Below are 15,679 nucleotides of genomic sequence, written 5' to 3'. Positions count from 1 at the left end.
CTCTTACACATTGCTCCCTTCCAGTTTATGTTTCATTGAAGATTTTATTTTTTTTGGACAAGCCATTACTAATTATAGCGATGAATCTATATTCGTGCTACCTTGGCATCGTTTTAGGTAATACATTTTTTTTCAGCAGTGGTTGCAGATGATCTCAAATGTAATTTACTAGCCACTTCAATTACAATTAGGGGCAAGAGATATAAAATATAACAAGTCATGAAATGGATAATAAAGTAGGGAAGGAATTAATTGCATTAATGTCTCAGGGAGTTCTGTTTAATGCACTTTTAGTGGAATTAAAATTGTATGGCCCAAGAAACCAGAAGACTTTATTAGCTGTTATGCTAAAACTGGAGGTGAGATATGGTGGGCAAAATAATTATGTATTTGAAATGCTGAATTCAGTAACATGAATTGTTCTTCAGTCTATTTAACAAATATGAAGCTGCTTATCATGCTTGTATTTTCAAACTGGGTCAAATTAGCCAGTAATGCTTAGTGTCACAGGGCTTTAACCAAAAGAGCCAGCCAACAGTCTGCTCTGCTATTCTTCCCTCTTCTCTTTTCTTCCTTTCTTTCTTTCTTTCTTTTTGTCTGCAGTATTTCAGCGTGTTCTCGTAATCGGGAGATGAAATCTCTCCTTTATTTGGTTCTATACTCCTCTGGAACAGACGGGCACCGTCAGCGCTTTGGGTAGCATTCTTCCCTCACTGAAAGCCAGACAAAATGAGCTTAAACACAGACCCATGGGGACCAGGGTGGTATGGATGAAAGACACTCCTGTTTAACCATCTCACACAGAGAGAGAGAGAGAGACAGACACACACACACAAAAACACGCTCCCCTGCACATACATCATCAATGAGGTTTGTGTGGCGATTGACAGTTCAAACTATATTTTCAGAGGCGTCCAGGCAGTAAGTTGTCTGTCTTGGGATTGCCTGATGAAAGCCCTGAGTTAGCGGCTGCAGACTGAGAGAAAATGATATAGCTCCAGAGACTCACAGACAAAAGGTTAAGAAATCCTATTTTTGGGGAGGACAGAGGGGGCAGGGGGGGTTGCGGTGCTGAAGAAATTGTTGAAAAATAGGTTATGGCTGCTGAAATGATTTAGTTGATTGACTTGTGGGAGGTATCATGGAATATAATATATATCTTTCATTGTTCTGAGGAAAATGGGATGAGTGATGGACCATGCTGATGTTGCCTTATGAAGGTGACCTACCATTAACTACTGGCTGTTTTAAAACTCGGACTGTGAAAGTAACACATACCTATTTATTGAATCACGCCATGTTTAAATACAATAACTTTTGTTTTTATATGGTAGTAAAAGACCAAAAAGATGCAGCCACCAATTCTGATGACATAAATGCTTGACAATCATGTAGATCTTTATAGATCACAACCCTTTACGTATCTTCAGTTAAATGTGAGAGTAACACATGCTCTAGTAAAGAGATGTCCATCTGTGTGTGTTTGCGAGTGTGTGTTTGTCTGGCTGTGTATATTGATGAGTGTTATACGGACAGGACCATTCTTTGAGTTGGTACGCCCATGCAAGCACATGTATGAGTCACTGTGTGAAAGTGTGTGTGTGTATGTTTGTGTGTTGATGGAATTTATGGGGGTTTTTTGGAGCCTCTATGCTAGCTTGTATATGTGTGTCTGTGTGTCTGACTCAAATCTCTAGGCCCTGTGCACTCGTGCGCTTTTGGTCGAGCTGGTCCCAGTCCCCTGAGGCCCTTCCTAAGGAGACAGGCCTTATTAGATTTGCGCTACTGGGATAGCCCAGTCTAGCAGAAGTGGAGAGCAGCATATGGACTCAGACTTGTGTCCCGCCTAATTATAGGCATTATCTCATTTGCCATTGTAAGGGACTGTTGTGCCATCTTCCATTTATTTAATTATGCTTTTCACATATTGGCAGGGACCATTTGGTCTGTAAAAAAAAAAAAAAAACATGTTTGGGGGGTGGGGGCTGTTGTTAGAGGGGTTTGCACTGTTTTTGTATTTAAAAAAGGGGGGGGGGGGGGACTACCCAAAAAAATCGGCCTTTTGAGTAATGTTGAGCAATTTGTCAAGCAATTAGCTGTGCTAATTAAATTTTTGTAGCTCTAATCAAACGAATATGCTAAAACATTCTTGCTGCCACCAGTCCAGTGTCTGTTCACATTTAACTTGATGGTTTAAAAGAGGCTTCTCCTTTCCACTCCACTTGATCACCTCATTTGCATTTTATATTGGCAAATCAAATTACACACCCGTAGCTTTTAACTTGATTGACTATGGCCAGGGCTGCTCGGATGGGACTTTTTCACTGAAAATTAGACCAATTTTAATGCGAGCAGAGCCCAGGCTCCCTTGTATTCAGCAAATCACATTCACTCAGCTAATTAAAATGATTTCTCCCCCGCACCAGCCATGTGTATGCCAGGGTTTTGATAGATTTGCCCACCTGGTGTTGCCTGACTTTATTTCCAGGAGTTGGAGATGGGGGCTGGTCTTCTCACCTGCTGCACCACTGTGGGTAGATGAGACCACTGAGGCTAGACTACACTAGCTGTTGATTTGTTTATTTTATTCAGAACAATAAGGAAAACGTTACATTGCTGATTGTATTGTTCTGTTTTGTCTGTATATAAATCTGTGAAGATGAAATCACTTTTGTGTTTTTTCTGCCGTATTTGCTATTTTGAAACATTACGTACAATACACGAGGGTTTTAACAACTGAGGGTTTTTTTTTACCCCCTACAAACCACACACCATAGATGCGAGTTTTATTTGCATAATCTGTCATCCAGTAAATGCACATGTTACCCATTCTACTCTCTATTTTTCACAAGTGCATTTTAGACCAGACGTTGACATACATCCCTGGTAATCGCTTGACAGTGGTTTATCTTAAGAAAAAAAAAAATCTGATAAAATGTCACTCAGGATATGTATATGTTAGGAAAGAGAGAGAGAGAGAGAGAAAGAAAGGGAGAAAGAGATGAAACACACAGCAGAGAGAGGAGGTGGAGGCAAGATGTCGTCGCTGTGTAATCCCCGCAGGCCGTAATAGGTGCAGCCCTGCAGCATTCAAGCATTTCACCCCCACACACCCCCTGTGTTCTGACAGTCAGCTTAATTGCAGCTTTTAGGATCATTACTGTTCCAATGTGAATGTCAAAATGGACGAGGCTTCCAGCCCCTGTCCTCGCCACCACCAGCACTCCACCACAAACAAGCACCTACCATTTTGACGACACAAGTAAAAAAAGAAAAGAAAAAGAGAGAAACATATATTTTTATCCATTATTTATATATCTATTAAAATCTTCCTTTTTTTGTCTGCTTGCTCAGTCAACATAGTAGCTTCAGAGAGAAGGAAACTGCCTTTCCAGATATAGAGAAACATCTTTGTTTTCCTATGTCTTAATTGAATTTGGGTTACATTTGTGAAATTAAAAAATCTCTTTGTATCAGTGTTTATTTTTGTAACTGTTTCCTCGGAAACACCTGACTGTTATTTTGTGTCATCAGGGAATGGTGAGACATGAAGGAAGCATACTTAGCATGATTGCTAATTAGCCACAGAGAAGCTGACATTTAAAGGCGCTTTAACTGAGTCAGCTGAGAGATCTCTGACCCGTGGGCTCTAACGAGGGAATTTGATTTCTAGGCCAGGCTCATCTGCTCCAGAGGGTCCTGCTAATGTCCCTGATTTCATCAGGCTGGCAACAGCCACTGTCAATAACAAAAAAGCCCCCAAATGAATGATGGAAACATATTGGCACGTTTGAACTTGTTTGTAATCCTTCACAGTAAGGGCATATGTCTGATCATTTTTTATATAAACAGAATGTATGCTGTATATTTGGTTGTTGTTTCTCAGTAGTTTAGAATATCCATGTTTATAAAAGTATCATGGTTTTGTAGAATCTCCTTCAGCTGTCTCCTTTGTAATGTCATGCTTCCATACATTTGTGTGCGTCCTTTATATTAAATTTGGTAAACTATGGTATTGGTAAACTATGGGTTATCATTAAGCCTTTAGGGTTAACATAAAGTGTTGAAGTGCCCTGACACATTCAGAGTTATGTCAAAGTTCCACTGACTTTTTGGTTTTAGTCACTGAATATTTCAGAAAATGTGTGGCTCTCAGAAAATAGCTCATACTTATTTTCTTTACAAGCGGGACTAAAATATTAAGCATTTTCAGAGACAACATGCAAAAGCTGGAACTTGAAGTACTTTCATCAGCGATATGGATTACATTGCCCTTATGCCATTGTATTAACTTGTGAAAAAAACAGAATGTATGCTGTATATTTGGTTGTTATTTCTCAGTAGTTTAGAATATCCATGTTTATAAAAGTATCATGGTTTTGTAGAATCTCCTTCAGCTGTCTCCTTTGTAATGTCATGCTTCCATACATTTGTGTGCGTCCTTTATATTACATTTGGTTAAATTAAAAACAACAAATTGCTCCTCTTGTAAAATCAATTCACTGGTCAGAATGTTCAAGTGATACAATCTTATCATTTCAAATTCTTGCCTTGAGTGAATATATCTACAGTTGAAAATCAGTTTCCCCTCCCCTTTATCCCGTGCAGCAGCTCATAAACAGAGCTTGTCCGCTCAGTCAGTTCTGCTGGTGTGCTCAAACACGCTCTGTGCCTAGATGACACCTCTCTGTCTATCACACAAATTGAAGAGGAAAGGAATCAATTTCCTACCATAATATGCATGATGGCTAAGTGCCTGTTCAATGGTTTACAGTCAAGCTTATTTTTGTTTTCTGTCCCCCCCACTCTCTCAATATTTTCCGCCTGTTGTAATTGTAACCTAGGCCCTCCAAAAAGAGGAGAAGATACATATATATTTATATTTATAAATGGCTGGTGGATTAGAAACAAAACAAGGTCAAGGCTCAAAGGCTTTGGTATGAGTTTGAGTGTGACCGGGCCAAGTATGTTTTTGTATTTGTCTCTAAGAGCTACTATGATAGTCATGTATCAGAGGATGAAGGTGTAGGAGGCGGGTGGCAGAGAGAGTGAAAGAGAGAGACAGAGAGAGAGAGAGAGCGTTGGAGAGGGAGGGAGGGAGCGAAAGAGGGTTGAGGAGAAAAGAGCAGAGGAGACGACAGCGCTGCACACCACAGCACACTGCTTTCTGTGTCATCTATACACATTCAGTGCTCCCCGCCCCTGTGCACTGCAAATAGCATGACTAATCCTGTTTGTGTTTAATCAAAGCAAACATGGCTCAGGCCCCAATCACGCACAGTGCCGTAATAAGCCACATACAGCCTGCGCACACACAAACACACACTCACACACACACACACACACACACACACACACACACACACACACACACACACACACACACACACATACACACTCACACACACACACCAGCATGTCAGCATCCAGAGGCATACCAGGTTAAATAAGCTGTCTTAGGTGGCGGTATAAATAGTCCATATGCAAAACTGTTTGGATCATTAAGTTGCCCTGCGCGTGGGCGTGTGCCCGGCAAATAAATAATGCCACATAATTTCCATCACTGGCTGTATGCGGCTGAGGGTGGAGATGTTGGTGTGGAGGTGGCGGGGGTTCTGTGGGGGTGTTGGGACTGGTGCAGGTGAATCATTTGCATGAGATGAGGCAGGGCGATGCAGCCATTAATCACTTTCATGCGTCCTCGTGAAAGTGCCAGTGTGATGGAGAACAGGCACGGGGTGGAAACTTAGGGGACAGGACGCGGGACGCAGGACCAGGGTGATTGGTGGACAGGTTAAATACTAGGACACTGGTGGCAGGCTTGCATTTTGGCCCCCCCCTGCCAGACACTGTAGGAAGTGTCTCAGGGGGCCCCCTGTGTATCCCACACATCAAAATTAAAGGGCATATAATCACACCGTAAAGAAAATATTTGGTCCCATTAGCGCGTTAATTGGCTCTCATATTCCCGCGCGTGTGTCTCTTTGCCCTGTAAAACCGTGACTTTGGAGCCTGGGGGAAGCTGAGAGAACACCTAGACTTTAAGTGGTTTGGAGGATGGGGCCTCGGCACGCCTGAACACATACTGTAAATGTCTGAAAAGGGAGGTGTTTTTTTTTCTTCACTCTTCCGCCTCTATCGATCTGTTTTATATAATGAAACCCAATCTTTGGTGTGGCCTTTCAGAAGCTTTTAGAGACAGAGATGCTTGTATTCAGCAGGTTGTGCTTGATAAAGTTATTCAGTGGGAGAAAATCTCCTCCATTCTTCACATCAGTACATATTAAGCATTTTTTTTTGTTACGCTTTAAAATAACTATTGAATTGAAAGGAATTGGCTGTCTAATCTGTATGCAGGAGAAGATGTTACGAAATAAAGTTATTCTTCCAAACCATGAAGTACTCCATCTGCATTGTGTGCACACAGAGCACACAGACTTAAGATGTGTTCAAATGAGTTGAGTTTTGAAGCAGTAGGTCTGTCTTTGGTATTTGTGGTGGTCACTTGATTTACTCTGAGCTTTTAGTGTCTGAATGCAGTCAAAAGGTCAAATTTCAGGTGTGGAAAGAATTAACGGCACACACGAATTGTAGCTGTGGTAAGAATCATATCTGTGCAGTTTGCCGATCACACTGCCTTAGGAGCGAGCCTATTGACAGAATAATTGCAGTCTGATTGCGATGAATTTTGCTCCTGTAAAAGCCACCATCCTACCATATTATGCCTCATGCGTATTATTGGACAATTATTTCTCATACAATCATGTCCGAAAAACGGATATTTTCTGCGCTTCTCAAGGAAGGAGTCATTATTGTATACACTCTTTTAGGCGTTAGGTGTGGAGCAGTGCAGGTAAAGCGCAGCACTGTGGCTATGGTAGGCAATAGGTCAGGCCCCATGAATGTTTCTCTGAAGATGAGTTACAAAGGGGGAAGCAAGTTCGCGACCTCTCAGGGCCATATGCCATCTGAACGTGCTCACTCCTGATCCCGGCCTTCGTTTTATCCTCCCCGCAGCCTCGTGAACACAGCAGGGCCGCGCTGAGGTGCCTTTCACTTCAGAGGCTCGACGTACAGAAGAGAAGGAACGAGTTGTGTGTGTGTGTTTTTGTGTGTGTGTGACCAGTTCGGTTGGTTGTTTCTGTGTTACCAACGCTACAACGAGTGTGTTAAGTGCTCAGAAGGGCAGGGGGGAAACCCTGTATGTCACTTCATTGAAATGAGACAAAATCAAAACCTGATAAGACTTTCAGAATCTTATCAGACATGCACACTGTCTGCCATTGCTAAGTGATGTAAATATAGTCACTGTGTAATCGTAAAGCCTTGTTGAGTCTAATGCGTCATGAGATGAACACAAGTCAAACACGTGAACCTGACAGAATGTGTCATTCTCATGCTTCCTCAATCACTATTAAACTTTGGTACAAGTTACAACTATGGGTTATCATTAAGCCTTTAGGGTTAACATAAAGTGTTGAAGTGCCCTGACACATTCAGAGTTATGTCAAAGTTCCACTGACTTTTTGGTTTTAGTCACTGAATATTTCAGAAAATGTGTGGCTCTCAGAAAATAGCTCATACTTATTTTCTTTACAAGCGGGACTGATGTAAAATATTAAGCATTTTCAGAGACAACATGCAAAAGCTGGAACTTGAAGTACTTTCATCAGCGATATGGATTACATTGCCCTTATGCCATTGTATTAACTTGTGCAAATGTAATGTAACTGTCAGTCTACAGTAATTGCACGTTGCTACACTGCAATTACCTTGTGATTATTACCTCTTACTGTCCTACAGTATGCAAGGTGAAACCTTTGTCACTTGTCATTTAATAAGTAAGTACACTGCTTCAGTGTCTACTTACAGAACATTTTAACATGATCCACACTGGATAACACCCAGAAATATACCTTACAGCTGAGCAAGTACTTGCATTTGTACAGTAGGTTTTACAATATTCAGTATAGGGCCTAAGGAATATGTTTTACATTTCAAACCCTTTTTTCATCCATTCCTCATTAGTATACAACACTGAAACACATTGACAATAATCTGGAGAATATGAAGCCTACTACTTTTAAAGTTACGAATCATGTCACGTCAAGTCTTTCACAAACACAGAGTATCTATTGCGTGTGTGTCTGTGCATGTAAGTTATGCATTGTCTCGAAGGACTGAAAGGTTAGAAGGTGTACTGTCATAGCAGTTGGGTAAAAAAATATATGAATAAATAACAGGTGATAATTGACTGCCTGAGAACTCAATGCCCCTGGGCTGCCATCACCAACACCACCTCTACACCTCCTCCCAACCCACAAGCTCCTGAGTAACAATGTCTCTTTTGAATCATATTCTGATTATTCTCTAAGCACTGAGTGAAACAAGATAGCAATTCATGGAAGTGATAGGGAAGAAGTCATTGGACAGTGCGTCAAGTGATAAGACCGCTTGTGTGTTTTTAGACGTACTCTCACTGAAAGCCTGGGGGGGGGGGGGGGGGGGGGGCTCCTCTTTCTCCCTCCCTGTTCCCCCCGGCACCCACTCAGCACTTCTCTTGGTCCTACTCTCACTCCCACTGTCTCTGCGCATCACCATCAGACCCAAATTGCCTGTGCGGAATAACAGAGGAACCTTTGAGTCCAAAAGCATCAGCGCATGGCAGTCCCAGTCCACTGGTTCCATGAACAAATGATTAAGGTGTACCCTTGTTTAATTTTTTATAAGTGCTATCTTCTCTGGGTATCAGCCAAGAGGGTAAAAGTAGAATAGGGTCTTTCCATTCCTTTTAAAAATAGACTATATGTCGATCAGTGGGGGAGTTCATGGCAGTTCCAAACAGGCTTAAGATTCTTTATTTAATTATTACATTTTTCTGTAAGGCTGCCCTCAGATTTCTAAAGGAGACGCTGCGTTTTTATTTCCTCATTCAGGGGCGATAAAGGCACTGACACCAGAGCAACGTGACTCCTGTCATTGTCAGCTTTATCTGCCATCTCCCCCTGAATGTGAAGGGCTTTGCTCTGCCACCTGTTCTAGCCTCCAAAGTCTGGGGTTTGACCCATTTATCAAGATTCCTCATCAAAATGTTGTCCAGATGTCAGATTTGCAATGGCCCACTGGTCCATTTGCACCCCCAGGTAAACCTCATTAGTTAACGGGATGAGCAGAGATGGTTAGGTGGGTTGGAGGCTGAGGGGTTGAAACACCTTTTTGGGAAATGTTTGCTTTCATTATTCCATCGTCCCCACAGTAATGACCATCTTAACCACATGACCAGATAGTCTCTTCAGGGTCAGGAGTGGTCGAGGACTTAAGTTGTAGTCTTTTTTCTCAAATTAAAATAATATACTTATGTGAAATTTGCAATTTGTGTCTTCTGACGCAGCCTTACGATAACAATGTTCAATTAAAAGTCATTTCCAATGTTGAACACTTCCGTTCGAAAAATGTAATCCAAATATGACTAGCCAACTTGCTGCTAAAGCTCAGTTCCGCTAATGGATATGAGCTGACATGAACTGAGGAGATCCGTTTGACAGCCCTGCTGATGCTTAGCGTGGATTAGTGTTGCTATGGTTACAGAGATGTTATCAGAGTTTGGATCAGGGTTGTACCTGCTTTAACGTAAGCACCAGTAATCACCCACAAATCACCTGCCTGGTTACCAAGTCCATGGAGCCCATCCACGAAGGAAACACACTCACACACACACTGAGAGAGAGAAACACACACACACACACACACACAGAGAGAAACACACAAACACACAGAGAGAGAAAGAGAGAAAAACACCCACACACACACCACAAACAAACACACACACACATACACATGGAGTGAGAGAAACACACACACACACACACACACACACAGAAACACACACACTCACCGCAAACAAACAAACACACACACATGGAGAGAGAGAAACACACACATACACACACACAAACACACACACACACAAAGAGAGAAACACACACACACACACGGAGAGAGAGAAACACACACACACAGGAACACACACACTCACCGCAAACAAACAAACACACACACATGGAGAGAGAGAAACACACACACACACACACAAACACACACACACACAAAGAGAGAAACACACACACACACGGAGAGAGAGAAACACACACACACACACACAGAAAGAGAGAAACACACATGGAACAAGTAAGTTTGCCCACGTCTCAAAAATGAAGCACTTTATACACATGAACATACAAACATGAGCTATTGCCCCCTTTGGTCACTGTTTTGTGGTTATTGTTCTGTTGTGATCGGTATGTTTATAGGGTCACTTTTTTGGTGAATAGCTACTTTTGGTGCACTAGCCAGTGAGCTAGTGTTTGGGGAAAGTATTCCTCTGCATATGTGACAAGACAAATTAGCACATCTTTGATGTGTTCACTTTTAAAGTTGTTGTTTCTTTGGCCATTTCATTTTTCAAATGCACTTATGTGTGAATCACAGTCAAACATTTCCTACATTTGAGTGTCATGATAAAAGGATTGTAAAATTCGGAACTGAATGAACTAATAAATAGACCATTAAATTAAGATGACTCATTGTGTCAAAGGTTTTTAAAAGATTTGGAATGAATGATTTGAAATAATAATATATAATAACAGCAAAAATTATTATATTATAATTGTGATGAGGATGATGACTGCTTTTTGGGTTAATTGAGTTTTAAGAATGTTTTATTTAAGTAAACCAATGACCCAATTAAAAAAGATTTATCTGACACCAATTCCTGTTAACAAGAATCCTTATCGATTGTAGGCTAGTCAGAAAACCAAGTACATTTGCACAGGAAGGCTTAATACAGTCCTACAAAACGCACAATAGTCAAGACGTGCTTACATTGCAGTTTGAATTATCATCCTTCACATTTGTATTTTGTAAGTGGTATAATATTATCCCCTTTTTACCAGTACACAGACCTCAAAGTAGTGGTACAATGTGAAACCTTGGAAGCATGAAATTCCAAGGCTTTGAGAGGATAACTATATGTACTTTCACAAACAACTAAATCAACCCAATGAAACTCCTACTGATTGCTTCCATGGACAAGAATAATACTTTCTTCTGTGTGGAATTGAGTTGTGGGTTCAGATTTACCATGCCTTTGGATGTACAGTTGTCAGGGGAACAATTCATGAGAAGTTTGCCATGGCGACAAGCTTAAAGGCCTTTTCAAGGCCTGCTGTGTTACACGGCCATTGCATGAAAGATGATGGGTGCTTGATTTGTCTTCTCTATTTGTGCTCTCTTCTCGTCTACTTCATTTGTACATCTGAAATAATCAAAAAGAAGTTTACAGTAATACAAAAAAGTCACTAAAAAACATATATACAATTATCTCCATCAATAACATCTTTTAACAATAAAGTCACAGAGCCATCTCTTTACCAGAGGGATCATTAGTAGAAATACTTGCGGAATATTAATTAAAACATTTATAAAACAAAAGGGTTTACAAAGAAGTCTGTCATTTTCAAATGTCAGTGTTTTTATTACAAATCAACATGATGTGTTATAATAGTTACTTGTTCATAATGGGGTCTTCATTAATATTTTGACCTGATGAGACAATAATCTTGATGTGTTATGTTACTTATATTATGTTATGTAATAACACGTTTAAATGTTTTAATTACATTTTCATTGTTACAGAGACGTATATTAAACAATATATATGGGCCATTCTACCAAATTCGTGTAATATGCAGTCCCTGAACAATAAAAACTATTTACAAAACAATTAGGTATTTAGGCATAGATATTTAATTAGAAAATGTTATGGTCTATATAAACCCAATGCATTACATGAGATAGTGATAAGCTAAATATATACAAAATCATCATTTATAGGGTACTTTCTATTGGGAAGTAGCTGTCCCCAACCCTGACATCTAAATTTCAATGCCTTCAAATAACACTTTTCAATTTTTTTAGATTTTTTTCAATGATTTAATTTCAAAGATCTTTATGATTGGGTTGAAACAGAACTTGGAATATTTAGATTTATTGTGGGTTTAATTTTTAAATCAATTTACTATACTCAAAAAATCATGTCCCTAGTTTTCATGTCACTACCGAAACACAAGAGTTTTAGTCCATTGGCTGAGCCTGTGTTTTAGCCACGACTCTGCATTTTTGACCATGCAGTGACACTGCATCTCTGTCCCTCATGGTTGAATGGTAAGTAGCTAAATCCCATAGTTTTTATATAAATGTGTTCCAAAGTCTGAAAATCGACGTGTAACCTTAAGAATTGTCACTACCGAAACGCATGTTTTCTTCAATTAAGTAAACCTTTTGGGGTTTCATGGAAAATCTTATGTTTGTATGTGTGTTCACCTTTTCAAAGATGTGTTGGTAAGCCGTGTGCTTGCTAGAATTCTTTATTTATGCTTAAAGTTAGCTAGAATTGTCACTACCGAAACAGTCACCACCGAAACATATGGTAGTGACCTGATGATTTCGGTAGTGACAAAATGAAATGGTAAGTAGTTAAATCCCATCATTTTTAAATAAATGTGTTGTGTGGACTAAAGAGCGGCCCAGAGCACCTTTTGGAAGATTTTGGGAGAGAAATGAACATCCATCCAACAGTGCAGTCACTACCGAAACACTGGATGTCACTACCGAAACAGTGCAGCACTACCGAAAAACAGGATGTTTTGTAAAAAAATAAGTATATTGAGTAATCAACTAAAATGTTATGATACTGATTGGATTAATGTATGTTCAATGTCATCAATCAAGAACTCTGGAATCAATATGATCAGTATTTTGCATTTTACAAAGAATATTGCACTTAGATTTTGATGAATTCTATAAATTGAACTTGAAAATTTGGTAAATAATTCATTTTTATGGATTTCATTGTAAAAACCTTCAAGAAATATTTGTAAAAATACCCTTCAGAGAAGGGAAGAAAACACAATCTGAACAGGTCAATAATAATACTTTTTTACTATAGTAAATGTGATGTTTTGGTAGTGACAATTTTTGGAAGAGGAAAAACGTTCCAACACATTCTGAAAATACAATATAAAAATTGACTGTTCTTTTGCTAGATATGTGTACTTTAGATATGGTACAATATACATACGGACAAAGTTTTGGGAATAAAACATAAAAAAAATCCAAATATTTCCGACCTGACTTTGCACCAATTCGGTAGAATGGCCCATATATATATATTATGACAAACACAAGGGACCTTTTTTTGTTTTGACCTTAAAAAGGCTGTTCTTGCTCACACTCAATAAAGCGCAACTTTTTGTTGTTGTGACATCTCGTCTCTCTTCTTATCTGTTCACTCATCTGTAAATCACTCTAGCAGCAATAATGTGCTTTTCTGAACACGGATGTTCGGTGGCAGCTTTCAGAATAGATTCCATTGCCGTCTCTACAACCTCTTCATCAGTAGCCATTCTCTCAATTAGCGTAACCTGCTAGCAAAAGACTTCACTTTAGCCTGCACAAGCCTCTGAAGAAAACATGGTCAGTTCCGCTACAGAATATCCAGTATACCCTGTACTCACACAAGGCATTTTGATCGGTTGGTTTTACTGTCATGCTTGTCTTTATTGGCAATGCATAGTACAGCACGGGTATTCTCTTGGGCTTGGAGAATACCCTGTGCTGGGTGAGAACTCTGACATATTATCATCAACCATCAGGTGTCGCTGTGAGCCTCCACAGTTTATTCATACAGTTTGTGCAAAAAAAAAAATTGAAATATTTATTTAGTAATAGAGTGAATGGTTTTTGTTCTTTTATTTCATTTATTAGAAGCATGCATTGTTCTATCCAATCTAGGAGGTCATTCAGAGAATTCCCTGAAGGCCCTGATGAACCACCTCTGGTATTAGGAGATTCAATATTAGACAAGATGCTGGTAAAATAGCACAGTTGGTATTCAACAAACTGATAGCAAAATCCGGTGAAATGCTGTGTCCATCGGTTGGTAGAATACCACATCGTATCTGACTAACGTTCAGTAAAAAAACAAGCTGGGAAGGTTGTCTGCTAATTAATCTTCTGCAATTCAGTCCTTATTGTCCAAAAAATAGCTATAGGCACAATTGTAGCCATTTCTGACTGTTGATAAGCTATAGGAAAAGAGCTAGGCAAATTGTATTTGACAAAACCTTTCAACAGACAGTCTGGTTTGAAGTAGTTATAGGTCAAAGAAAGACATGTTCAGGCTGTGCCTATATTTGAAATGGTTGTAGGGGTCAACATGTAAGGTCCATATGTGGGTTAAGAGAATGTTCCATACTCTGACATATTTGTTTTTCCACAGGTGGCCTGTGTTTTCATGCCCCCCAGGGCCTTACCCCTAACCACCCCTGCCCCGTTTGAGAGGATGTTGTGGCTGGTCTGGCCTCTTGCGAGGACTTTCACAGTCAGCCAGGGGGACGTGGCGAGAGACTCCAGCTCGTCTGGGGGGCTGTTGTGCGCGCACTGAAAAGTTGAAGTGAGCTCTTTCAGCACGAAGCAGCAGCCCATTCCCAGTGGAGTCAGCCACCCCACCCCCTCATCTCTGACCCCACCACACCAACAGCCATGCTCTTAGCGTTTGCTTTTTCACACGCGCTCAGCTGACAACTCACACTTGGAGTGTCCTCTTCATCGACACATTCCAAAGAGGCTGAGGGCCCAACAACATCCTTTCCACACGTCGTCTGATGGACCATCGGTGTCCCGCTGGAATGACACACTTGTCAAAAAAATTACTACACCCCCTCCTCCCTGCTCAAGCTATAGGTCTTGAGGCACTCAGAGATACAGTAAAGTTAATCAAAAAAACGTATTTGTCTGCTGAGTTATGTAATCAACCTACATCTTAGTGTTTGTAATCAGTCTAATAATAATTTTTACCAGTTTTATTATTATAATGTCCACAAACAAAATGGAGGTAAAAATAAAATATGCTTTTGATTTTGGCAAGATTTGTTTTCAATAAAAAAAAAGTTTGGAGTGTTTTTTTTGTCTTGTGGCTGTTATGTAACTGCTGACATAGGACTCTCTGCCATAGAAAAAAGATAGAAAAATAAATCCACTCATGACCTAATTATGACGGGTACGATGCTGTCATTTCCTGCCGGATGGATGAAAAAGGAAGATGGTGTCGAAGCAGTGCAGCAGCAGTTTGTTCATTCTTACACCTCAGTGTTGTGGTTCAGGAGCCAGGGACCCGGTCCAAGGGGAGGCAGCGCAACATTCTGTCCCCTTTCCTGCAGCCTCACAATGCAATCTGGTGTCATCCAGGAGCCCACGATTGTAAGCCTGAGCCTCCTCGAGGTACAGTGGCTCTTTTGTTTGGTCCGGCCATGGAGCTGAATACGGTCACCGAGCTAGACAGACCCGAGTGGTATTCTATCAAGACTTTTTGTCCTGCTTGCAATACTCCCCCCACCCCCACCCCCACCCCCGCCCCATTCCACCACAGCAGCCTCCCTCTCTCTCACACACACACACACACACACACACACACACACACACACACACACACACACCATCCCTTTCCCCCTGCAGCCCACATAAGGGAAGAATAAAGTAGGCACCTACGGGGAGGGGAACTGACTTGGGGGGACACACAGTGTCACTTGGTGTGTGGCTCAACAAATTAGCCTGACAGAGA

General features: G+C 40.5%; 1 protein-coding gene across 1 annotated transcript in view; it reads right to left on the bottom strand.

The window, feature by feature from the left end:
• Positions 1-14,732, bottom strand: part of LOC308376365 (integrin alpha-2-like) — a gene marked incomplete at both ends in the record, with an annotated part of 140,772 nt that extends 126,040 nt beyond the window's left edge. The window contains 2 exons of the mRNA XM_080852659.1: positions 14,373-14,485; positions 14,584-14,732. Coding sequence (XP_080708785.1) covers positions 14,373-14,485; positions 14,584-14,732 — 262 coding nt within the window. The remainder of the gene's footprint in view (positions 1-14,372; positions 14,486-14,583) is intronic.
• Positions 14,733-15,679: the final 947 nt, after the last annotated feature.

This window comes from Sprattus sprattus, assembly GCF_963457725.1.
Source record: "Sprattus sprattus genome assembly, chromosome: 15".
Lineage (NCBI taxonomy): Eukaryota > Metazoa > Chordata > Actinopteri > Clupeiformes > Clupeidae > Sprattus > Sprattus sprattus.
The sequence above is the reverse complement of the archived record's forward strand: the minus strand, read 5'-3'. Positions and strand labels throughout refer to the sequence as shown.